Here is a 27,965-nt window from a genome sequence, read left to right on the forward strand (position 1 = left end):
ACCCATTGCTTTCTTTCTTTAAATAAGGTTGTTTTTTGTCATTTTGCAATAAATTCATTTATAAAAGTTATTTCTAATAAATGCTCAATTTATTTTATTTCCTTTGATTTTTTTTTTGTAGATTCAGAAAAACAAATGTGCATGTCAGAGTTTCAGTTGTCTCTCAGTAAATTCAGTGAAAGTTTGATGAGTTTGAGACAGAAAACTCTACAAGGTATCCAGCTGTCTACAGAACTTGACAAACGATCAGCTGTTAGAAAGTGTTTAGATGAAGTAACTGGTATCTCTCCTCAGCTTATTGATATTGTCAAAAAATTAACAGGTAGGTGATAAACGTTACCTTTTCTGCATACTGTGGATTCATTATTGGGGGTCTCATTGGGGATTACGATCCCAGATTCCGCCTACTATTTTCTCAGATTCCCGTATCCCGCTTACACTATGTACGTAGGCAATTCTCATTTTTAGCTCACCTGGCCCGAAGGCGTCGTCCGTCGTCGTTAACTTTTACAAAAATCTTCTCTGAAACAACTGGGCCAAATTTAACCAAACTTGGCCACAATCATCATTGGGGTATCTAGTCTAAAAAATGTGTTCGGTTACCCAGCCAACCAACCAAGATGGCCGCCATTGCTAAAAATAGAACATAGGGGTAAAATGCAGTTTTTGGCTTATAACTCTGAAACCAAAGCATTTAGAGCAAATCTGACATGGGGTTAAATTGTTTATTAAGTCAAGATCTATCTGCCCTGAAATTTTCAGACGAATCGGACAACCGGTTGTTGGGTTGCTGCCCCTGAATTGACAATTTTAAGGAAATTTTGCCGTTATATGGTTATTATCTTGAATATTATTATAGATAGAGATAAACTGTAAACAGCAATAATGTTCAGCAAAGTAAGATCTACAAATAAGTCAACATGACTGAAATGGTCAGTTGACCCATATAGGAGTTATTGCCCTTTATAGTCAATTTTTAACCATTTTTCGTAAATCTTAGTAATCTTTTACAAAAATCTTCTCCTCTGAAACTACTAGGCCAAATTTATCCAAACTTGGCCACAATTATCTTTGGGGTATCTAGTTTAAAAAATGTGTCCGGTGACCCAGCCAACCAACCAAGATGGCCGCCACGGCTAAAAATAGAACATAGGGGTAAAATGCAGTTTTTGGCTTATAACTTAAAAACCAAAGCATTTAGAGCAAATCTGACAATTGGTAAAATTGTTTATCAAGTCAAGATCTATTAACCCTGAAATTTTCAGATGAATCTGACAACCTGTTGTTGGGTTGCTGCCCCTGAATTGGTAATTTTAAGGAAATTTTACTGTTTTTGGTTATTATCTTGAAAATTATTATAGATAGAAATAAACTGTAAACAGCAATAATGTTCAGCAAAGTAAGATTTACAAATAAGTCAACATGACCGAAATGGTCAGTTGACCCATATAGGAGTTATTGCCCTTTATAGTCAATTTTTAACCATTTTTCGTAAATCTTAGTAATCTTTTACAAAAATCTTCTCCTCTGAAACTACTGGGCCAAATTAATCCAAACTTATCCACAATCATCTTTTGGGTATCTAGTTTAAAAAATATGTCTGGTGACCCGGCCATCCAACCAAGATGGCCGCCATGGCTAAAAATAGAACATAGGGGTAAAATGCAGGTTTTGGCTTATAACTCAAAAACCAAAGCCTTTAGAGCAAATCTGATACAGGGGTTAAATTATTTATCAGGTCAAGATCTATCTGCCCTGAAATTTTCAGATAAATCGGACAACCCGTTGTTGGGTTCCTGCCCCTGAATTGGTAATTTTAAGGAAATTTAACTGTTTTTGGTTATTATCTTGAAAATTATTATAGATAGAAATAAACTGTAAACAGCAATAATGTTCAGCAAAGTAAGATTTACAAATAAGTCAACATGACTGAAATGGTCAGTTGACCCATATAGGAGTTATTGCCCTTTATAGTCAATTTTTAACCATTTTTCGTAAATCTTAGTAATTTTTTACAAAAATCTTCTCCTCTGAAACTGATGGGCCAAATTAATCCAAACTTATCCACAATCATCTTTGGGGTATCTAGTTTAAAAAATGTGTCCGATGAGCCGGCCATCCAACCAAGATGGCCACAATGGCTAAAAATAGAACATAGGGGTAAAATGCAGTTTTTGGCTTATAACTCAAAAACCAAAGCTTTTAGAGCAAATCTGACATGGGGTTAAATTGTTTATCAGGTCAAGATCTATCTGCCCCGAAATTTTCAGATGAATCGGACAACCCGTTGTTGGGTTGCTGCCCCTGAATTGGTAATTTTAAGGAAATTTTGCTGTTTTTGGTTATGGTCTTGAATATTATTATAGATAGAGATAAACTGTAAACAGCAATAATGTTCAGCAAAGTAAGATTAACAAATAAGTCAACATGACCGAAATGGTCAATTGACCCTCTAAGGAGTTATTGTCCTTTATAGTCAATTTTCAACAATTTTTATAAAATTTGTAAATTTTTACTAAAATTTTCCACTGAAACTACTGGGCCAAGTTCATTATAGATAGAGATAATTGTAAGCTGCAAGGATGTTCAGTAAAGTAAGATGTACAAACACATCACCATCACCAAAATACAATTTTGTCATGAATCCATCTGCTTCCTTTGTTTAATAGTCACATAGACCAAGGTGAGCGACACAGGCTCTAAAACACAGGCTCTTTAGAGCCTCTAGTTTTGTCATTTCCCTGGTCCCGCTAGACCTCAATTCCCGTTTTCCCGACACAATAATTTGACTTTCACGTGTCACGCTTACAAAAAATCGGCAATCACGTGTCACACTTAGACCCCAATGAGACCCACATTATTATTCATGAGATACCAATTTTTGTGGATTTTATGGTTATAAAGGAACAACAAATTAAAATGTTAAGAATTAAATGAAGTAGAAATTTTCTATCGGTTTTTAAGGAGACTTTGGCAAAATCATAGAATTAAATATCCACAAAAACAAAATAAGTGTTTATAGATTTGTTATCTTTCCATGTCTTTATCTATAATTTTTAATTTGCCCATGGTACAAGAGCATTGAAGCTTTTACTTGTTGTGTATTCAAAAACCTTTGATTATAGAACCCAGATTTTAAAGGGGAAAAAAAACCCCAGAATATATAAAGACAAGTCATCAAAATATTTCAGTACCTGTATTTAACTTGTTTAAATATTTGTTGTAGAAGATGGAGATTTATCATGTACAATGGAAGAATTCACAAAGCAGAAAGTTTCATGGGCAGCTAAAGTTCGTCAGCTTTTAGTGTGTATACAACAGATGAAAGATTTAAAGCCTGGATTAGTTAAAAGTAATTAAAGTTATTATCTGAATTATCTCTACAGTTTTGTGTAGTTGTATTTACACTTATAAATATTAATTGTGTATAATCTGTATTTACACTTATAAATATTAATTGTGTATAATCTGTATTTACACTTATAAATATTAATTGTGTATAATCTGAACTGTCTCCAAATTGCTTTAGCACTTGTTTCATCATATAACAATTACTTAATATTTTTTAGAATGTAGCATTGTTTTTTCACAGCTGTGAGTAATTGTATACAAGTAAAACACACAAAAATTTTAATACACATAAGGAAATTTTATATTTTAAGCTGTCATATACCCTTTGTTGAAGGATCTTCTCTTACATTTTTCAGATTTGAATAAAGTTTTAGGTGTTAAAACACCTGAAGATTGTACACCTGCTGCCACATTGGAGCCTTCAGTCCAACCAGTGGAGGAGAATGACAACAAAGAAGCGGGATTTAAAACAGTACATGAAGAACTTCTCTGTGTTACAAGGTTTATATTGTCATTCTTATTGAAATTTCACATCACTGTCCAAATGATACTATGTATGGAAACTTATTGTATCATAGCTGTGAAAATGTATCCATTACCAGAAAAATAAATGTTACATTAAAAAGTTCATTTAATAATGCCCATTATTCTTACCATTGTAACAGTGTTCTTTGTATAGTTTAGCTTATAATTAATATGGACACCAATATTTCATCGGTTTAAGAAATTAAAACTTGCTACCGGTCGGCCTCTAAGTATTTATATATCGGGCTCCCATGTAGGTGAAAATCTGTTCGATGTCTGTTTTGTCTACTTGTTTATTTAACATAAATATTCAATATTCAAGAATAACATTGAAATTATTTAGCAAGTTATCTAATTATTGACATAAGGGTTAGCTGGTCCAAGGACACAGTTATTGTCCTTTGGTTTTCGTTGTCTACGAATATAGTCCCTAGTGTAAACAGTGTATAACTTGCATGTTTTATTTGATACACTTTCCCAATTTATTTCTTGATATTAAATGCATGAAATGTTAAGTTAGGGGATGTTATTACATGTTAAAAAAAATTGGGTGCTGAATCTTTATCATGTTTATGTTAAGTAGTGATTTGGTCCAGTTCAAAAAGGTCAAATTTTATCACGTCTGAAGCTGTCAAACTGAATTTTACACCCCCTTAACACAGAATTGTTAATATTTTGAGTTAGAGCTGGTAGAAGTTTCTATAATTTTGATATTATTTGACTCACTGGTAGTACACTACGCTGTTAAAAATCTTTTTAAGAAAGAGCAGGTGCGATTTTTTTAATTTGAATTTATTGTCTAAAAGAAATGCACTACGAAATAACTGTGTTCTCGGGCCAGCTGCAAATTGGAAATCTGTTATTTACATAAAATAATGTTAAAAGACAGCAGTTTGTGTATTGATAACAATGCTATAATCTAATTCATCTTAAAAATTGCCTGAAGAAGTTGAGCATCACAATTGAACTTATTTGTAGATCTTACTTTGCTGACTATTATTGCTGTTCTCTGCATTTGTGAATATAAATGAAATATTAAATTTTCTATTTTTTATAGTGAAAAACAGAATATGGCAGTTGGTCAATTTTCTAAAGTAGGAAGGAAAAAGAAGGCAACAGATTCACCATATAAACCAAATGCTTCTGTTCTGGTAATTTATGAAATATTCATATCATTTAATTTCCCATACTTGGCAAACAAGATAAAAATTATGGTCCTACCAGTTTTTTTTTCCATATACAAGGAAATGCCAAGCATAGCAAACATGACAGAAATTAAAAATATCCAAATTTTAAAAATGAGCAGGTTGTGGCTTGTACAACAGAAAGCATGCTTGTTTATCTTTTTATATTCCCATTCATATTCTAATGATATTCTGCTTAATCTCTTTCCAGTTGGCTATCACATTTCTATCATATTTTTTTCTCAATAAATACTAGTCATAGCTTCTCGTTATGTAGCTCCAAGCTTTATTTGGTTATGAAATATTGTATGACATATGTTAAGCTCTTTCGAAAAATAATTCACATACATGCAATTTTCATCAAAGTTTAACAAACAACATCCAGCTTTGGTATGATTAGTGAGGAAAAGCTCAGAGTACAATCCTTTGTTTTTTTTTAGATTCAACAAAACTCATTGATGATAAGTTGGTCTCCTTTCTTGAAAGTATGTTTTGTTTTATGAACTCTTTTCACTTCAGAAACAATATAGCATTTAAAAGCATAGCAATATATTTCACATAATTTATTCAAAGATCTATTGCTTTGACAGGCAGCATCCAAATACCTACAGTCCGAGGCAGAGAAATGGGAAGATGATTGCAATCCTATTGTTAAGGTTGCCAAGGAGATGTCTTCACAGATAAATAAGATGACAGGCTATATCAAAGGTGAAGGTCAGATTCAAGTAAGTAATCTTTATATTTTGTTGATTAGAATGGATGTGGAGTGAATATGTATAACAGTACCATAAAATAAGGGAGATAACTGTGGAGTGAATATGTATAACAGTACCATAAAATAAGGGAGATAACCATACATCGAACACTGTGCATATTACTGTGTGTTTCTTTATTCTACATTGACTAGAGGTATAAGGGGAAAGTTGTGATCTCACAAAACTTCTCGACTCCAACTCCACTACATTTTATGCCTGTCCAAGTATTTCTTTATTTGAAACAAAGATAGATTTTGCACATTTTTAGCTCACCTGGCCCAAAGGGTAAAGTGAGCTTTTCTCATCACTTGGCATCTGTCATCTGTAGTTGTTAACTTTAACAAAAATCTTCTCCTCTGAAACTACTGGGCCAAATTTAACCAAACTTGGCCACAATCATCATTGGGGTATCTAGTAAAAAAAAATGTGTCTAGTGACCCAGCCAACCAACCAAGATGGTCGCCATGGCTAAAAATAGACCATAGGGGGGAAATTTGGCTTATATCTCTGAAACCAAAGCATTTAGAGCAAATCTGACATGGGTGAAATTGTTTATCAGGTCAAGATTTACCTGCCCTGAAATGTTCAGATGGGTCGGACAATCTGTTGTTGGGTTGCTGCCCCTGAATTTGTAATTTTCAGGAAATTTTGCTGTTTTTGGTTATTATCTTGAATATTATTATAGATAGAGATAAACTGTAAACAGCAATAATGTTCAGCAAAGTAAGATCTACAAAAAAGTCAACATGACCAAAATGGTCAGTTGACTCCTTAACAAGTTATAGCCCTTTATAGTCAATTTTTGTCAATTTTTTGTCAATTTTTGTTATCTTTTACAAAATTCTTCTCCTCTGAAACTACTAAGACTAATTTAACCAAACTTGTCCACAATCATCATTAGGGTGTAAGTTTAAAAAATATGTCAAATGACCCAGCCTGTGAACCAAGATGGTTGACATGGCTAAAAATAGTACACAGGGTAAAATGCAGTTTTTGGCTAAAATCTCAGAAATCAAACCATTTAGAGCAAATCTGAACAGGATAAATTTGTTCGTTAGGTCAAGGTCTATCTGCCCTGAAATTTTCAGACCAATCAGGCGACCCAAATATTAAGTATGAAGCAGGTCCTTTGAGTAGTCAATATTAAGTTTGTAGGAAGTCCTCAGAGTAGGCAAATATTAAGTATGTAGGAAGTCCTCTGAGTAGGCAAATATTAAGTATGTAGGAAGTCCTCTTGAGTAGGCAAATGTAAAGCATGTAGGAAGTCTTCTGAGTAGGCAAATATTAAGCATGCAGGATGTCCTCTGAGTAGGCAGATATTAAGCTTGTAGGAAGTCCTCTGAGTAGGCAAATATTAAGCGTGTAGGAAGCCCTCTTATTAGGCAAATATTAAGCATGTAGGAAGCCCTCTGAGTAGGCAAGTAGTTTTTCACTTAACAAGTACATTTTATGTGTAAATGAAAGATTTTTGTTAACTTAACATCTGAAACCTGATAAAGTTCCATAAACATTTTGTAATATTATTTATAACAAAAATGCTGTTAAAATGTAAATTAGTTTATTATAAAAAAAACATACAAAAATAAATATATCTTTTAAAGAACATATATATATATATTTATCGCTATTTTGTGCATTTTTCCTTTGATTTTTTTTGGTGATACTTTTCCAATCATGCTAATCGCTTGATATGGAAAATTATCGCTAGAAACTAAGGAGGCATGTGGCGTTGCTAACGAAATTGACATAAAATGTAAAATAGCGATAAACAGACTATCATTGGTCATCTCAACTCGATTGCTTTTCTCGCTTATGCCGTCTTGGCTCAAGCGAGAAAATGAATCTCGTTGAGATAATCAACGATAATCTATAAATATGCCCATGTGCCATTATGTTTTTGGAATAAGTTTGTCTGCAAGCTCTGCAAGAATGAACTTCATTGCATCATCTGGTTCTTCAGTTTTGTCATCAGATGATATAGAATACTGCATGTATTTCATGATATGTAGAAGATTTGAATGAAGTCTTTTTAATGTTTTCATATCTATATCCTTCAGAAAATTAAGTATTCCTTTATCATTGCTAGCTATATCCACAGGTATTGATACAGAAAATTTAGAAAAATCAAAATATTTTGAAAATGCATATTGTAAAGAATGGTTTCCAAATGTAACTGGTATACATCCACTCATGATTGAATCATAAAATGATTTTCTGGTTGGAGAATCTCCCGGTGGCTGTAAACAGAACACTGAACGATGCATCCACAAAACTAAATTTCTTTCAGTTTCCTCATCACATTGCGCAACTTCAAAGAAAACCATTTCTGTGGGCAAAGTTTTATTTTTGTATTCTTCATATGATTTATTTGTTTTATGTTTAAATTGTTCCATGATTTTACATCTGAATTCATTTTGGCACATAAGTCCAGCAGGTAGAAATATGAACACGTCTCTCTGGTCTAAGCTTGGAATCGGTAGTGAATTGTTCGTCATGTTTCCTGGTACCCAGTGTATAAAAGAAGGGTATGGAACAACATTAATGGACTGGGCAGCAGTTTTCATGAACAAGTTATCAGATGGGGTTACTTCCCTTTCTATGGATAGAAATGTCATATTTTGGGCAATAGTATACTGCAGATATGGGCAAAACTCGGAACACATTTCTCTGTGAATTTTACTGATTGTCGAGAAGTGAGGTTTTCCTTCTGTAAAATATTTTTGAGAAAGTAGAAATTCAGTTAAGTTCATGATTAATTGGTCACTTAAACTTGTGAAATAATATTTGTTGAAAAATATACAATGTGTACCAACATATCCAGGAACGTAGAAAATGTCTGCCGAATCAGGATCTAATGTTCTGTACGAACTTTTTAATAACTTATGGTGAATGATAACTTCCAGAGCAAACTGGTCGGTATTACGAACTGAGATCTCGTTATTTTCTCCTATGGAGAGCAGTTCATCTCCCATGCCATTATTTCTTAGCGACATACAGTTCTTTAATCCATAGTTTTGAACTGCATAGTTGACAATGTCCTCATTCATGGAAGATGGTAGGTCATATATATAGAATTTGAATTGTTTGGATAGAATATCATCTAGATTTGTTGATATGTACAGATCATCCAGGAGAGTGGTTGTTTCCCTGAATAAAAAAAAAAGTTGTTTCATAAAATCATTAAAAGGGTGTACTTCTAAAGTTGTTTTATTGGGTGAAATGTCATAGAAGTTGTACAATATTATACTGTAGCAGATGGAAATTGTAAGAATAGAATTTAAAATGATCATCTTTTTATGGAGAAAATATATTTATTGTAAAGAAGTTGGATTATTTTATATTATTGCTTTTTTGTGCATTTTCCCTTTGAACTTTTTTTGTGATAATTTTTCATATCATGCTACTCGTTTGAGATGGAAAATTATCACAAGAAACTAAGAAGGCATGTGGCGTAACTAATGAAATTGACAACGTCGTCATAGGTAAAATAGCGATAAACAGATTATCATTGGTCATCTCAACTCGATTGCTTTCTCGCTTTCACCGTACCGGCTCAAGCCAGAGTCAATCTTGTTGAAATGATCAACGATAATCTATAAATATTGAATTTTGATTATGAATGTTGAAGCATGTAATAGCATTTTATATTCACACATATATATTACAGTGGATATGTAAATATTTAAGAGATTTTGTAAAATCACTTGCAGTTTTAGTGAATGTATGAATGGAAATCAGACCTGTTACTAATATTTACATATAACATAATTTCTTCAAGACATTTACCATATTTGGTCAGAATAAAGTATGCATTTGTCTATGATATGCATACCCTCTCCATCCCCCCAAAATAGTATAAAAAGTCTTAGTACACTTTGGAAAGCCTTTGATAGGGAACTTATAAGACATGTTTTATCTTCAATTCAGTCTTAAAAAAAATTTGATATAAATTGTTTGTTCAATAAATCTTTCTTGTAATATAGTTATAAAAAAAAATTAAATGAGTGTCTAATATCAAGTATATTGGTGCAGTTATCTGTTGTCCTTATCATTATTTTATTTTTAAACAAGAAATAACTTCTATGCAGAATATAAAGCGTCTTGCTTTAAGTTTTTAACTATAATTTTGTTATATTTACCTATGCAAGGATTGTCTCATTTTCAGAGAGCTGGTATTATATAAATTTTTGGTCGCTAGAAAAAGAGTGTAGCACTAAATCTATACTATTAAACGAGAAGACCTCATTTTGGGTGTCGCTTCTCTTCTTTCCACAATAAATTAATCAACACGCCTCTGTGTCCTATAGGTACAGTGCATAGTCGCATTTGTCATCCATTCATATGATTATTCAGATTGAGTTATTTTGGGAGAAAATCGAGAAAAAGGGCATCCGGATATTGTCCCGTCATTGGACAAAAATTTTAAGTCAGATTAGACTTCCGGTTTGCGTTTTTCTGTATACTTTGAACATACATATACTACGAATAAAGTGTATTTTCAGAATTATATCTCCTATCATTTTCAAGTTTACTATCCACGGTGGTCACAGAGTTTATTAAATAGAGAGGGTCTGTATACTATATCAATGACCACCATGGATCGATTAGAAAACTTAGAATTGAAAGTAAATACACTTTATTTATATAGTGAATGTTCATAATATACAGATAAGCGCTAAAATTATTCATGTGCACTTTTGATACCTTTTCTGAAATTCTCCAGTCATTAAATCTTTTACAAAATTCATTGATTACAAAAAAAAAGAAGATGTGGTATGATTGCCATGTTGACAACTCTCCACAAGAGACCAAAATGACACAGAAATTAACAACTATAGGTCATCGTACGGCCTTCAACAACGAGCAAAGACCATACCGCATACTCAGCTTTAAAAGGCACCGACATGAAAATGTAAAACAATTCAAACGAGAAAACTAGCGGCCTTATTTATGTACAAACAATGAACGAAAAACAAATATGTAACGCATAAACAAACGACAACCACTGAAGTACAGGCTCCTTACTTAAATGTTCATAACATACTAAATGTATATTCATATTGAAATTGATAGAAAACCACACATTGGGAATTTTGGAAATAAAGGAGGAGGGATTAAAAAAAAAAATTTCATGTCCCCAATAACCTATGATTTATGATAATTTTGCTGAAATTCTCCAGTCATTCAATATTTCACAAAATTCTTTCAACAACACTTTACATACTTTAAACTACGCTCTGAATGCCCGCGATTTCGCGGGTGTGTTCTAGTTATAATAATATAAAGGACTGATTTATTATTTTCTGATTCTGTAAAGCAAATGTTTTAAATATTTCTTGATTTTATGAAATCTGTGTTCAAAATAAGAGATTTTTTGTTTGTTTTTGTTGCACTTCAATGTTTCTGTTGTTCCCTTGTTTTCCTCTTATAGTTGATGTGTTTCCTTCAATTTTAGTTTGTTTCCGGGATTTGTTTTTGCTTAACCGATTTAGGACTACTAAACAGCAGTATATTACTGTTGTCTTTATTTATAAATTCATTAATGAACTATGTGATAAGAAAAATCCTGAAATATCAAGGACTTTATACAATCACTTATTTTACAAAAAAATCATTGTAACATAAATATAAGGGTTTTATACAGCTTACACAAAATTATTTGTATAACTCACAAAAAAATAAATATACATTGTAAAAACTCATAATAGCTCAAATTATAAAAAAAAATAATTGTGTGTTAAAAGGAATATAATCTTCTATCAGTAATGTTAAGAATACATTATTTTTTTCTCCTGAAGTTTGATTAATAATGAATAGATAAAATAAATAAATAAACACAAGAAATAACAAAAGAGTATACTTACGATAAAACATTCAGTATCAAAACAATAGATACTCCAGTAATACCAATAATTAATTTATGCATGTCTGTATTGCAGAAAAATATAGTTTAGAATGCCACAACTATTTCTTATTTTTCCTTATCAAGTCATTCGTAAAGATTTTAGCTTAACCTTGGTTGGTTCACAGTTAGTTTTCAAATATTTATTCATATTCATTTACAAGGCATTAAACAATTTACAATAAAACAAGGATTGGTTAAATTAAGTAGAAAATAACTATTGTTTATGAAGCAAAAATCCCTTGATGATATGGTGTGCAGTTTTTATAGAATATATTGTACATATGTTTAGTTTATTTGTGAGGGAACAGCTTGGATTTCATTAAACTGTACTTAGAGTAAACAGATTAGTATTAAATAAGGTTCAATGACTTCAGGATACTTATATTACTTTGTCTGGGTCTATATTCCGAACAGGAAATACACATTTGATTAACAATATTGATGTTATCTTTTTTTATTTACATTTTAAAAAAAAAAATTTAATTTTTATTTTATTTATCATGTTTTAAAAAAGGGGACAGTGATTTCTAGAAGAGGTACCGGAACTTCAACCTCATATTGGTTCCCAAGAAAAAAAGTGTTTATAAATCCATCAGCATTTTTGTGATTTTTACAACAATGTTGGAATGATTTTTTGTTTTTGTACATATTTTCATATTTTTAATGATGAAACAACATTATTTCTGTATGTTTTATTATGTCACTTATTTGATTTTCTCCCAAGATTTTGTACTACAGAACGATTGTTTATTAAACATGACATGATTATATCACATTTTTCAATGAATACACATTAAACAGTTTTTGGGAAGCTATTTTCCACAGGCTGTTTAGGAGACCATCATAGATTGCTTTGTGGCATTTAAAGGGTTTCAGTTAACAGAGTCATCACCTCCTCCCCCCGACCCTACCCACCCCACCCCACACATTTCATAAGAAGAGTGAATTTTATTGTTCTTGTTCACTAGTTTCACTGATGCCCTTATAATGGAGAATTATAAATTCAAATTTGTCAAAATACTTAAAATAACCTTCAACAATTAGCAAAACCCATATCTAAGAACAACCTATATATAACTTCCCTGGATAGTATGAAATGACACAATAAAACAGAAAAAATAAACTACATGATATGATTCAAGCTTGATTCTGCTGTTATCTGCTCTTTTGTCGGGTTGTTATCTCTTTGACACTTTTTCCATTTCCATTCTCAATTTTAGTAAAACATTCTAAGTAAAACAAATATGACAGAAAACAACCAACCACTCCCAGACAGCCCTTACATAGTTATTACATGTGGCCCCATGCTTCTTAATTGGGACAAGCATGTAAAGAGTGTGAGAGTTAATAAAGTGTGTTGGCACACAACTCTCCCTTTCTAAGGACAGTGGTGTAAATTCTGTTTTTAAACTAAGGGTGCAATCAACAGTTTTTTTCTATGACGTCACATTTTGAGGGACCATGCATAAGTGACCCTTAGTGGTGGACTGATTAATAAAGATACTTGTATAAAACTAGATATCACTGGAATCAGAATGTTCTCTAGTTTATAATGAAATAAAAATAATGTGTACTTTTAATATATTAAAAATATTCCATCCAATGAACATGGGGGAAAAAAGGTCTAATTTGAACAAAAAAAACTTGAAACCAGGTCATGTGCACACCCATGAAGACATGATCCATGCACATTTTACATAATCAAAACTGTATGAAATTTGTAGGTTTTTACCTGGCCTTTCAAAAAAATCTTGTTTCAGGGTACGGTTTCCTGCTCCAAAAAGAGCTACAGTGGCTGCAAATAAGTTTTCAATTTTCACTGCCAAAAAAACAGGTTGTTTACAGTGTTGTCTCCCCTCTAAACATGTAAAGTTAATATAATTTTAAAAATTATTTCAATCATTCAACCTGTTTTAATTCAAAGCTAATTAACTAATTTTTACAATCAAATACAAAAAACATGATACTTTTTCACCAATTGAGTAAATAAACAGGGGTTTCCCTCCATGGTTATTTTTAGTTGGGGAATAACCCCTAGTTTTTTATACGAAACTGTTTATAGCACCCTTAAGGCAAAACTTTATATGCGATATATTAAAATTTCTTAGCTTTTCTGAATCTGTACACTATACCGATTAAAATGGTGTCTGACTTTAAGGATTGTGACCACGAATAGTGAAAATACAGCTCTTTTTTCATGTCACGTAGTACTGGCATATTGGCCAGTGGCAAACAGTTTAACCAGCAAACTCCAAACATTTCCTGTATCTCATTTTCATCAGTTTTACAAAGAAAATAAATCATAAAATAGGGTTTCTTTTGAATAAATAGAATAAAAACTATGAAATAAGCATGAATAAAGTTACTTTAAATATATTTTGTCCCTAGTATTATGTGAACTAAGTTATAGCTGAGTTGAGAAAAATATGGAAATAGTGTTTTTCTTAGGAATGGCACTTGTACCTTTATGACTTTAAAAAGTACCAAATATATATTATAATGAATTATAATTTATGTCACACTGATCAGAAATACAGGTCAAAGTAGAAAAAATCTACACTTTGCATGTGCAACTTTTGGTTCCAAATATATGAGAGATTGAATAAAATATCAAGACGTCACAAAAAGTTGAAAAAAACTTCAATATTCGCGCAGAGTCTGGTTTTCTTATTTCTGGTTGCTATGTACAAATCTGTAATATTTGCCTTAAATATACCAAACTGATGCTTTTAAATTAAAGTATACGTGCCGTACAATATTTTTCAGAATTGTTTTACTCCATTCGCGTACACATTTCTATGCGAAAACATCACTATAATATATATTTGTCCCTTTAAGGGTGCAATCAACAGTTTTTTTCTATGACGTCACATTTTGAGGGACCATGCATAAGTGACCCTTAGTGGTGGACTGATTAATAAAGATACTTGTATAAAACTAGATATCACTGGAATCAGAATGTTCTCTAGTTTATAATGAAATAAAAATAATGTGTACTTTTAATATATTAAAAATATTCCATCCAATGAACATGGGGGAAAAAAGGTCTAATTTGAACAAAAAAAACTTGAAACCAGGTCATGTGCACACCCATGAAGACATGATCCATGCACATTTTACATAATCAAAACTGTATGAAATTTGTAGGTTTTTACCTGGCCTTTCAAAAAAATCTTGTTTCAGGGTACGGTTTCCTGCTCCAAAAAGAGCTACAGTGGCTGCAAATAAGTTTTCAATTTTCAATGTAAAGTTAATATAATTTTAAAAATTATTTCAATCATTCAACCTGTTTTAATTCAAAGCTAATTAACTAATTTTTACAATCAAATACAAAAAACATGATACTTTTTCACCAATTGAGTAAATAAACAGGGGTTTCCCTCCATGGTTATTTTTAGTTGGGGAATAACCCCTAGTTTTTTATACGAAACTGTTTATAGCACCCTAAATAGAAATAGTTTTCCTTTTAAATCTTTTCCTTCCCTTCTTACATTGAATAGTAAATATACTAAAGTAGAATTAAAAAAAATCTAATGTGTTTATACTTTCATACTCACTTAAAAACAGTTGATCCTCTATTTATTTATATTAAATTTTACATGATGCATTTGCCTACACTTAGTTGCACCTCTTAAAAAATATGCATTTAGGGATAAAATGGGTTACAAGAGTTACAAGTATGTACTTTTGTATTACATTGTTTAATCATTAATCAAAATATATATAGAAGAAAAGTATTTAGTGTTGCATCTGCAACTAGATCTAAGTACAGAAAAGTCCTTGTTATGACCATCAATGATCCAAAATGACTGTTTTTATCATAATAGAAACTAGTTTATAGGTTCCTTGAATAGACAGAGGTTATAGGAAATTGGAATATTGAATAAATATGTATATTCAATACATTCAAGACAAATAACAGATTCTTATACACATTTGTGGTTAGGATTTCTAGGAAAATTCACATATAGGTACAATATGTTATTTTGAAATTCTCACTCAATATTAGTATAAGGGAAATACAATTCTATTTTCTTGGAAATATCTTGGTCATGTATAAGAGCTGCATGACCATTATTAAACTTTCCCAAAGCAGGATGAAAATGAATATTCTGCAACAGAAAAATGCAGAAAAAGTTGTAATTGTAATTGAACAGATATTAATGCATGACTATATATAGCTATGCAATAAAAAAAATCCTCAATTGCATTGCTTCTATATACATTTTTGAAGAGAAAAGAAAATTAGAACTCATCGTGGAATAAACGCTTCTGCACACCTCTGTAAATGAGGTATTTCATAAGGCTCCTCCCATAATCTTTTGTTTACAGGGTGAGTGACACACCTGGTGTCATATATAATCTATAATTAATTCACACTATTTCTTGGAAAAAGTAAATAATCAGATTACAGCTACAAAGGAAGAAAGCATCTTTGTTTATATTTAATATTAATTTTATGATTTTTATTTGTGAATTAAGATGTAATTACTTTGGAACAGATTTTTCACATCAGGGTTGAATACACAATTTAACCTTTATTTGGCCTTTTCATTGAAAAAAATAACATTTCAGGCATAGTTGGAATAACTTAAACTGTATGAACACGTCAGTGCTTTAAATACTGGAAATTATTGTGAAAATAGCGACAGAGTTGTAATCACAATGATTTAAACTCTCATTTTGATATTTTAGATATGAAAAAAACAGGATTTTTCTTAATATGGCAAAAATTGAAATTGCATTTTAGTCTGAAATGACAAAATTGCAATAATAAATGCACGCAATAATTTCAGAATTTACAGTAGGCAGTTTACAAACATTTTAACAGATGGTGTTGGATTCAAATTAATCCTAAAATTGAATGAATTTCAAAGTTGTTCTAGTTTTTAGTTTTTTTTTACGTAGTTCATTACCTTTTTAGTCCTCAGTATCTATGATGAGTTTATTCATATACTAAATGAAATTTATTAATATTTCTTCTGTTCTTCAATGGCTACCTCGTGAGTGGAAGTTGATCATGTAGAAGGTCTATAGTTTATTCTGGTTAACTTTTTACATGCTATTACAGCCATATAATTACAGTTAATACAGTAGCAAAAAAAAATGTTATTTTAATTAGAAGTAAAATTATGGAACCAAGAGTTGATAATCGAAAGAATGATGATATTGGCTTTGTTTATCTTGTCTGCTAGCTAATGACCTTAATTTACAATTAACTGCAAAGTTTTAAGATTCTAAACTAAATTTTGAAAATGCTTTAGAAACATTAACTGAAAGTTTAATGATGTTGTACTTTAATGCAAGAACAAAAAGGCTTCTGAATTAAGTAGGTATGAATTCATTTCTTGAATACTGTGATCTAATATACTCCTTTATATATTACATTCTAGGTAAATATACTATAACGATGGCTGATGTCCTTTGGTGACAATTTGACAGTCAGTCGAAACTTTTTTTTGTTTTGTGAGAAACTATGAGAAAATAATATAATTTATTTATTTGATTTTGCAGACACATGAAGAACTAGTAAAGACAGCAAGATCTGTAGCAGAGAATGGAAGAAAGATGATGAAGTTTGCAGAAATCCTCTCACAGCATTGTGTGGACAAAAGGTTGGTTTGTAGGGATCACAGTTTTAAAATGAGTGAACATTTCCAAAATATTGTCAGAATTTCATACATTTCATAAAATGGTTTGTAGTGCATAATGTTTTTTCTTTTCTCTTTATCTGTTTTTTTAACCTCCTAGTTCATGCAAAAAATACTAAATATAAATATCTGCATAAATTTCAATTAGCCTAAGCCAAATTAGGTACAAGAACACTAAATGAAAAGCTTTTGTCTATTTTCAGTGTTCTATTGGTGAGTGTTGTCTAATGTCATGGCAGGAAACCCTTTCTTCTTACTGACATTTGCACAATTTTCTGTAGAAATAATTTAAAATGTACAATCTTTCATTGGTATTATCAATGTGCTTACTGTGACATACCGTATAACGGGTTGTTTTGGCGGGTGTAAAATTTCCCAATTTAGGGGCAACAAAGTATTTTGGCGGTTTTTATGTTGGTTCATTCTTTAATCTCAATTAAATATTTTGGAGGATACTGAAATAGTTTCAGTTAAAAAGTATAATTTACAAACAAGGTTAGATGATTGTTTTACCTGTATTATGTCTTATTTATTGATTATATTTTTATACAGTTAATAAATAGAATACCGAAAACTAAAGTTCAACTAATCCTTACCAGAGTCAACTGGTTATATCAAGTATATTGTAGATATAAGATCTGAACCCTTTTGTATAAAAACATAAAATAAATAATTTATCTAAGATATATTCAAATATATATAATTTACTATCAGATAAATTTCCGGATAAGTAATAAATACAAATTCTGGAAACATATACTTTTAGACCCCGTTCACACTTGGACATTTTTATCGATTTAAACTAGACCGGTTCACTTTAGATTGGTTTAAGGGCTAATGTGAACGCATTGAATCGATCTTCAATCGGTCTAAATTAAAACACCAAAAGAGGTAGTTTAGTTTGTATCGATCTAGGGTAAACCGATCTGACTTTAGATGTGAACGCATGTATAGCAGCAGAACTATCTCAGAGGTTCGTTGTTTAACCCATATTTCTCTGTTAAAAGACCTTTAAAACAAACTGTGAACATGTTGTCTTCCCCATAACATAGATTTGCGAAATCTGTGTCTTCTTTTCCTATGTTGATTTATTTTCTTTGCAGGAACTGCAGTATTTCCGGCATCGTGTTGTAACTTCGTTGCTACAGTTATTTTTTACAAAATTAAAGAAAACTGCAATAACACCAGTATCAAAATTTTAAATTGTGATTCAAGAGAAACAATAACTTTATCCAATTTTTTTTTCCAGGTGTGTGTATCAGTGTATCAGCACATGAATTTGATAAATTAGTTCTATTTATACACAGTGTTTACAGTTTTACGGGCAAAAAGGTGGAATCGATTGCGTTTTTAATTGTAGTGTGAAGTTGTGAACACAGTGGTTCATATTAGACCGATAGAGATCGATATGATTAAAGATAATGTGAACGCTAACTGGTTTTATTTAGATCGATTCAAATTAGATCGATAAAAAAAATGCTAGTGTGAACAAGGTCTTAGTTTCCGGAAATGTAGTATTGGAACTTTGGGAAAAATTAGCAGAAACGCAATACTCCCTTACATAGTTAGTTGTCACCTGTGTACAAACTTCTTATAAATGTAACAGCTGATTACTTACAGAATTGACCAGACCTTTGATGTACTTTTTAGATTATAAAATGATCATGAGTGACTTGTAACTCTTATATAATTTGACACTAATTAGGGGTGGATCCAGCCATTTTAAAAAGGGGGGTTCCAACTATATGTCCCCATTCAAATGCATTGATCATCCAAAAAAAGGGGGGGGTTCCAACCCCCGGAACCCTCCCCCTGGATCTGCCACTGCTAATTTTGAAATGAGGATCAAATACAGCACTCTCATATTAATTTTTTTGATTTATTATGTAACCAATAAACTAATTAACACCTGACAGCCAGTGAACAATGGCCTTTGGCATTTATGTTGTTTAAATTAAAATAAACTCTTATTGATCTGTTGACCGGTAAAAAATATATAGTATCAAAAACATCTTAGCTATAAGAAAGTATTGAACATATTCATAAATTTTAGAGGAAGTTATTATCGCGATTTCCTCTCAAATGACAAAATAAGTGAAAATAAACACACTGCAACAATAACCCCCTATACAATATTGAACAGTTGTCAGGATTCAAATAGTTTTCTAAAAATCATAAATCCTGAAAGATTGCCTGTGTTTTTATGCTCCCTCCGTATGCCAGGAGGAAACTAAGGTAACTTTTGATCTTCCGTCCTTTCATCCGCCATTCCCAATTTTCTTTCCTAACACTAATTTAATTAGCCACATGCAAATTTTATAAAACTTGTACACAATTCTAAAAACCATAACTTACAAACAGAGTTCAAATTTGGGCAGTAAGTCACTTACAGTTTAGAGGTATGTCCCTTAATAAATTGGAAAATTGAAAAAAAATTGGTTTCTGTGCTCTTACTTACATAAGTTGAGCTTCGTTGCTTCATGCAAAATTTTTAAAAATCTTATACACAATGCTTAGAATCAGAAGACACAGACAGAATTTGAATTTGAGCATTCAGTCATTCTAAAAAAAAAACTGCTGCAAGTTTTGTTTATTTAACATCGATTTTATAAATATCCATATTGGTCAATTAATTTTTCTAAAATTAAGTTAAGAGTGGGGGGGGGGGGGGGGGAATTCATTTGGAAAAACAATTAACCTTTAAATATACTCTTATATTAACCTCTTCTAGGTTTGCCAGGGATTTGATATTTTATGCCAACCAAATACCAACAGTCAGTACACAGCTGAGTATCATAGCCAATGTTCATCAAGGATCATCAGGAGATGGTGATGTATGTATATTATTGGAAGGGTTGTTTGCTGGAACCTGAACAAGAGAAGGGATTATAATATGTTTAGCTTTCTTTCAGATGGTTTCTTGTTAAATAAATGCATACTCAATACAACATTAAAGAAGAAATTAAGGTGAACAAGAGGTGTGAAAGATACCAGACTGAGAGGAACATGTAAACTTATAAATTGAAAATAAACTGATAACACCATTGCATACACACAATAAATTGAAAATAAACTGATAACACCATGGCATACACACAATAAATTGAAAATAAACTGATAACACCATGGCATACACACAATAAATTGAAAATAAACTAATAACACCATGGCATACACTTAATAGTACATAATACACAACATAGAAAAATAAAGACTTAGCAACATGATCCACACCAAAAACTGAGGGTGATCTCAGGTGTTCCTGAAGGGTATGCTGAGTGAGTAGAATTTGTAATTCAGATGTGTTGAATAATAGATAAGTATGAAAATGGATGTCAAATTTTAGATATTTGAATAGATGTTTTGTTTACTTTATATTACTGGAAAACAGTATACATGTACTACATGTACTAAGGGTGACTAATGCAGCTTGTTTCATGGTGTAAGAGTGTAATCAGTTATAGAACTTGTGGTAACATCTAGACTTATAATTTTTGGTTGTAAGCTTTAGTAAAGCTTTCATTTTAACAATACCTTTCAATCATATTTCACTCAAAAGAAACTTGAAATATTATGTGTCAATAATTGAATCAAATGTTAGATGAAAAATTTATATGAAATTTTATAGATTCCATCAAATGAGGAAGTGTTTGTTTGGTACAAAGACAAGGTAGAAATTTGTGTGAAAATTTTCATGTGTTTAGAAGCGTTTACACTTTCTTAAAAATAAGCTCGAATTTGCTTTAGATATCATTCTTATGTTGAAGAATCTTAGTGGCAAAGCCAGAAAGTTTTGAATGAATGTATTTGTCATTTATTAGATGTGATCATCATGTGAGTTTTGCCACCGAGATTAGAATTACCATGCTAGATTATCACTATCAATTTGTTCACATTTTTTGATTTTCTGTATCACTGTTTGCAGTGCTTTTTGCACCTATTTAGTATTTCTATATATAAACTGTATACACATTTTATAAATTACATACAGATACCAAGTTTTCTCTCTAAAGAGGAATATTTGAATACTGTTTATTCAGAAATTATTATGTGCATTTATTTTTATTTTTATTGTTGGTTAATTGACACAAATAGGACTTTAATTATAGCAATATCAACAATTGCTGCATCTACATGATGCTATCAAAATTTGAAATAAGAGTTAATTATTTTGCATCACCTACCTAGCTTTGCAACTTTTGTTAAAATAATAGACATCACAAAAATATCGAATTTTTCGGTAAGGTTTAAAGGTAGACATGCAAGTGCATTAGTTTCCTCACATCTTTCATGCAATTAGAATACCATTGAGTAATTTTCCATGAATTGAATTTTATATAGATATAAGAAGATGGGGTATGAGACAACTCTACATCCAATTCACAATTTATAAAAGTAAACCATTATAGGTTATAGTATGGTAGCCTTGTTTTACACCAAACAGCAAGCTTTAAAATGACTAGTGTTAACCATTTAAACAGGAAAACCAACGGTCTAATCTATATAAAAAATGATGAAACGAGAAACACTTATGAACCACATCAACAAACGACAACTACTGAATATCATATGCCTATTTACGGATGTATTATGGTATACCATTGTCTGTCTGTTAGTCTGTTTTAAAGCCTTTAACCAATTTGCATAAAACTTTGTTTATATCTATTGATGTGAGTTCCCTACAATTTATATAGATTTTAGATTTTATGATTTCGAGTTATGGCTTTTTATTCACTAAAAAAGGGGAATTTTCTAGTTTTCAAACAAAACTCAAATATGCTTTGAGCAGTTTTCATGAAACTGGTGAATTGTTTATATTTATTAATGAACAGGAGTAAAACTGTAACATCTGTATTATGTTATGGATAAGTAAGAATTTTGTATGTTTAAAAACACAATTTTTTTATTTAATTTCAGGTGACTAAAATTTTGACAGAGAATGCAGAAAACTTGATGAAGATAGTTCTGCAGACCATGAAGGCAGCAGAGGCTGTATGTGTAAAAGTATGTATGATGTAAACAATTTTATAGTCTAACCATGACATTTAATATACATTTATATAAGAATTAGTACATTTCATTACCATGGAGATTATTTGGTCCTACCCCCTCAGTCATGGTTAATTGAAATGTTAAAATTTGTGATTAGGTCAGTTTATTAAGGGAAACCACTAACGGTAAGCCAATGATATTTAGTATGCAGTTGTATAAGCATTGGCACATCTCATTTTTGTGGAGATCTTTTGGCCCACCCCCTTGGTCAAGGTTGACCATATATATTATTAATTATATTCATTTGAATGTTAGACTCCATCACTATTACAAAAAAGATTTACTGTGGGTATCCAATCACCTTTGTGGTAGTGAATTACCTATTGCCTGACCAGTTTAAAAAATTGCCAATACAATTTGTCCATTTAAATTGTACAATAGGTATTGTGAGAGCTATTATCAACAGGTGGTCATTTAACTACCTGTAGATTTACCTGGTTTGTTTTTAACAGAGCTAATTTAAATGAATGATAGCTAGCTTGCTTTCCTCATGTCCAATGTCCTGAATGGACTATTCTATTTAGGTATGGGACATTTTACATTTGATACACTATTTGTTCTTTCTAACAAAGATAATTATTGTAAATTTTTTTTTTTTGCTAACAATCACAAATAAATCATTGCTGGTAAATCCCACTTTCATAATGAAGAATAAAGCACTGAAATTTCTATTCACTAAGCCATTTGTACTTTTTTGATATATTGAAAATAAATTTTTCACAGTAATTCCGATTGAAGAAGATCCTGAATATTAAATGAAACTTAGCATTACTACTATTCCGTTTCAGGAATCGTAATATAACATGAAAATATATCCCATTATAAAACACCAAGCCACACATAATTCATCTTGTAGAATTATTCACAATTAGATGGGCTATCCAAAAAAATCCATTTCACAAACACTTTAATTCCATATCAGGAATCAGAAACTTAAAATATATCCCACATTAAAACACCATGAAGCAAACATATATCTCCTTTTTTTATAAACTAAATTCACTGATTGAATTTCCATCTTCACTGTAAAGAGACACAAAAAGAAATGGCTTAAAATGCCCCATCTCTAAATAGAATAGTCTATTCAGGACATTGGTCATGATACATGAGGAAAGCAAGCTATCTATCAGTCATTTAAATTTTACCTTTTAGTGATTTTTTTTTACTGGGTAGTTAATGACCACCTGTTGATTACCTCTCACAATACCTATCATACAATTTAAATGGACAAATTGTGTTGACAATTTTTTATACTGGTCAGGCAATAGGTATTTAAATACCACAAAGGTGATTGTGGAATGACAGTAAGTCAAAATGTCAAAGATTTTTCTATGAGGAAATAAAAGAAACAAATTGTATAATCATTGATTTAACTATTATACCCTTGATATAAGGAGATTTAAGCTGTAAAAGTGTTGAAACTTGTGTTACAACTGCATTTTTGTAATGTTAATCAGTATAATGTTTATCGAATAAAACATTTATGTTTGTGCATATTGAAAAATCAATAAGCACAGTCTGCTCATTTAAGGCAAATACACTGTTACGTCATGAAATTTGTTTAAGGATTATCCTATAAAATCATTTATTTTTATATTAAATAGTGAATACAGATAACTGTATGTGTAATACTGTCAACAGTTATCATGCTGTATCAGCTAGCCATATCTACGTCATTGATGTCAGTCCTTGTTGCAAAGGCTTTATCAAAATCCCTAATCTGTATGACGTCATGTCACATAAAAACATCTTTATGATATGGCTTTTTCAATATCAAACACCCTATCAACCCTCAACGATTATAATCCCTCAAGCAGAGCTCTTGGGGGTATATTGATATCTCTGGTTGATATGGATGGGATATTGAAAAAACAATATGATATTCTCTATATACAATCCTAGTTTGCTGCAGCACCTTAGATTTTATTTTATTTTATATTTATATTTAAAATTGATACCAAAGATGCCAGTAAACAACAGGTATTCAAGCATTTTAATTAAATTTTTCTGTTTTCTCATTTGAATAATGGCACTAAAGTGTTTTGGTTCAAGTTTTGAAATAAAGATGCATTATTACCTTAAAAAAAGAAAAATGTCTTCATGTATATCTATTGACACTTTGAAATTTACCTTACAAATTATTTTATGTGGACTACCCAGTAGCAAGTTTCTGTAGATTAATAACATTGCGTTGGGTACCAATTTTTATGGATTTCATGGAAACAGTTCAAACAGAATATTCAACAAAGAACACATTTTTTCTAAGCTATGCAGACTTTGGCAATACCTGGAAATCGAATATCCTCAAATATTCTTTTTCCTCAATTTTCGAAAATTGGTACTCTACATTAAAATAAAGGAATCCATGATAACTTTATACTAAATGTTTTATTCTAGGGTTTAAAGGCTCCTGAGGATTCCAGTAACAGTGATGCCACCAGTGCCATTGTCCTAGCCACTCAGTGGCAGAGACGGCTCATTCGCCAGAGACAAAGAGAAATTGTTGATGCTGACAGAGACGATCTTGGCTTACGTAGAATTGAAGAGCACAGGCCACCAAAGTTAACACAAATATTTAAAACAGAATAATTTTTACTCTTTTTATTTCAAAAGACAGCAATATATGATTTTTATAAAGGATGTTGGGCATATGATTTTTCCATACAAATATATTGGTGGAGGATTTCAGTGAAAATTATCATTTTTTTTAAATATATCAAATCAGAAACTTTCAAAATTTGGTAACTTTTGTGGAGATTTTATTCTGATTGGATTATCTCCCATGTACTAGAAAAATCTCAACTGAAAAATATCTTACATGCATACAATTTTTAATGTAACTAGAACACTTCCCATTGGCTGATCCAGGAGGCTGGCAGAGGGTGCATGCCTCCACCCCCCTCTCCCCCTTGAAGTTTTTTGAAATCACGATTAACTATAGAAGGCCCCACCCCAATAAAACTTCCCCTTCCCCAGATTAAAACCTTCTTACAAAGAAAACATTGACCTAATATTGTAGATGCATAATGTGTATATTTTTAATGCATAAAATGGAAAAACGTGTAAAGGATAACTTATTGTATTGGTCTTTTTTTATCAGGGCTCATTATACCATGTGTATTTCTAATAAGAAAAACAAGGCCAAAATAACCTTGAAAAAAGTGAAGAGTTGTTATATTGGCAATCATACTAGATTCCCTTTTTTTAAAGTAAATTATATATAGGAATGGGTAGCTTTAATGAAATAGCTCATTATTAGGCATTTCCACAAGTCATACTTATCATCTTTTAAAAGGTTATTTTATATACTTATGCATTCTGCTGGTTGCTTTTTTTTTTTTTTTTGCATTTAATATTTGCTCTGATGTTTTATGGTCGTCAGGCTTTGATAGCTGATGTTTAGTACAATATACATCAGTTTATTTAAATTTTATTGTTTTTTTACAAGTACTTTTTTACCATATATATATTATCTGTAATATTAATGAATATATGTCAAAAAAATATTTCCCAATTGTTTTTATTTATTTTATTAGTCAACTTGTGTTGTGAATATTTTTATACATGAACGAACCATTTACAATATTGTATTATGCATTTTATAATTTTATTTAACCTTAAATAATTGTGCAATAATATGCTGTGTATCTAATCAGGTTGTGGACATTTTATAGAAAAATCTAAAACTTCTAGTTAACCATAATTGTGCAATGATATGCTGTGTATCTAATCAGGTTGTAGACATTTTATAGAAAAATCTAAAACTTCTAGTTCACTTTTTTGTGCCACATTTCAGACATTGAAGCTCAGTATTTTCCTTAAACTTTTTAAATGTTTCATAGGAATGCTCAAAAGCATACCTAAAGATTTGATTTTTAAAATTGAAATACTGGTAGTCACTTTTTGTTTAGATCAAAACTAATTATCAATATGCATTTGATATTTCCGAGGAAGATTATCAAATAGTATGAGCAGTAATGCACTGAATAAAAATAAAAACAGGAACCAAATTATAAAAATATATTATAGAATATATCTTATATGGAAAGAAGTGTAACTAGTATATGCTATGGATTCATTAATTTTCATGGATAACAATTTCGTAGATTGATGAGAAATTGTATTTTACGTGGATATGAAATTTGTTGTTTTGCCAAAGTCTTCATTCAAAGGTAACAAGCTTATAGAAAATTTCACCAATACTGTGGATTCATTATTATTCGTTGGACACCAATTTTCGTGGATTTCGTTGGAGCAGATGAACCACGAAATTAATTATTCAACGAATGCCCATTTTTCTACAGGCTTGTAAGCAGATTTCGCCAAAGCCACGAAATTAAATATCCACGAACATGTAAGTTTTCCTCAATCCACAAAAATTGGTACCCACGAAAATAAATGAATCCACAGTAACCTGGAAATCCATGAAGAGTTATTTCCCCTCATTAAAAATAATGAATCCACATTTATATGGTATTGAAAAAGTGAGAGGAATATTTAGATTTTGTAGTAACCTTAAAGACTTTATTACTAATCATAATTCATATCATATTTCTATTTATTTAGGTGCTAATCCAGTTGATTTATAGTTGATATATAACTTTTGTTTTATTATTTACAAGAAACTTGTTGCATTTAACTTTATTTCTTATATATACATGAACTTTATTAATACAAGATTTTCACAAGAACAAATTAGTTTGAATTATTTAATATGAATAAATAGATTGTTTGCTGAATGTCCAGTGGGAAATTTTCATGCATGTTCAGGACAAGAATAACTAAGCAATAAACACAATAGGTAGGTCCTGTCACAGAGGTCGTCCTGAATGCACGTAGGGGGGAATTTGGACTTCCACTAGAATATATAGGTGTATTGGTTACAAACTGAATTTTTTGCCTTGCAACAGGTTACCTGCAGACTCCCCAAAGAGATTTTTATGCCCCATTTATGGGCATTATGTTTTCTGGTCAGTGCGTTCTTTCGTCCGTCCATTTGTCCCGCTTCAGGTTAAAGTTTTGGTTAAAGTTTTTGGTCGAGGTAGTTTTTGATGAAGTTGAAGTCCAATCAACTTGAAACTTAGTACACATGTGCCTTATGATATGATCTTTCTAATTTAAATACCAAATTAGAGTTTTTACCCCATTTTCGTGGTCCACTGAACATAAAAAGTGATAATGCAGATTGGGCATCCGTGTACTTGGGACACATTCTTGTTTTTAATGTGCAGAGAGTGTGGCACTCTGTCTTTACAAGGTACTAGATTTATTCCTCATTTTGACTGGATGTGGCTGCATACCTATACATCGTAACAGCCATTGGAACCCCCATTCTGGCAAGGGTTTTACAGCCAAAAGATAAAAGTGACCATATATCCCAGTCTCCTTTGAGCACTATAAAAAGACAAATGGAGAGATATAACATAAATAAAAGAACAACCAAAAGACTTCAAGTCAAGAGGTCAACATATGGTATTAACAACAGAAAAAATGTCTTTACCCTATTTGAAACAAAATAGTAGAAACTAAAAAAAAACAAAGT

General features: G+C 31.1%; 2 protein-coding genes across 6 annotated transcripts in view; one reads left to right on the forward strand and one right to left on the reverse strand.

Annotated features, from left to right (window-relative positions):
* The window catches only part of LOC139520260 (uncharacterized), a 49,758-nt gene extending 22,640 nt beyond the window's left edge, over positions 1-27,118 (forward strand). The window contains exons 22-33 of one of the 5 annotated variants that reach the window (XM_071312755.1): positions 122-322; positions 3,227-3,352; positions 3,708-3,852; positions 4,934-5,027; positions 5,651-5,785; positions 17,235-17,335; positions 20,103-20,205; positions 21,000-21,041; positions 22,289-22,375; positions 24,821-26,079; positions 26,158-26,474; positions 26,611-27,118. In XM_071312755.1, the coding sequence (XP_071168856.1) occupies positions 122-322; positions 3,227-3,352; positions 3,708-3,852; positions 4,934-5,027; positions 5,651-5,785; positions 17,235-17,335; positions 20,103-20,205; positions 21,000-21,041; positions 22,289-22,375; positions 24,821-25,012 (1,226 nt within the window). In that variant the 3' untranslated portion in view covers positions 25,013-26,079; positions 26,158-26,474; positions 26,611-27,118. Of the gene's footprint in view, positions 1-121; positions 323-3,226; positions 3,353-3,707; positions 3,853-4,933; positions 5,028-5,650; positions 5,786-17,234; positions 17,336-20,102; positions 20,206-20,999; positions 21,042-22,288; positions 22,376-24,820; positions 26,083-26,157 lie in introns of all 5 variants that reach the window. The other 4 variants (XM_071312754.1, XM_071312759.1, XM_071312757.1 and 1 more) reach the window with 4 other exon arrangements.
* LOC139520261 (uncharacterized) lies at positions 7,357-11,854 on the reverse strand. Its single transcript, XM_071312760.1, has 2 exons — positions 11,680-11,854; positions 7,357-8,962 (listed from the first exon to the last, which is right to left on the reverse strand). The coding sequence occupies exons 1-2, from the start codon at positions 11,739-11,741 to the stop codon at positions 7,705-7,707; spliced, it is 1,320 nt and encodes a 439-aa protein (XP_071168861.1). The 5' UTR covers positions 11,742-11,854; the 3' UTR covers positions 7,357-7,704.
* Positions 27,119-27,965: the final 847 nt, after the last annotated feature.

Source organism: Mytilus edulis, chromosome 4 (genome assembly GCF_963676685.1).
Source record: "Mytilus edulis chromosome 4, xbMytEdul2.2, whole genome shotgun sequence".
NCBI classification, from domain to species: domain Eukaryota; kingdom Metazoa; phylum Mollusca; class Bivalvia; order Mytilida; family Mytilidae; genus Mytilus; species Mytilus edulis.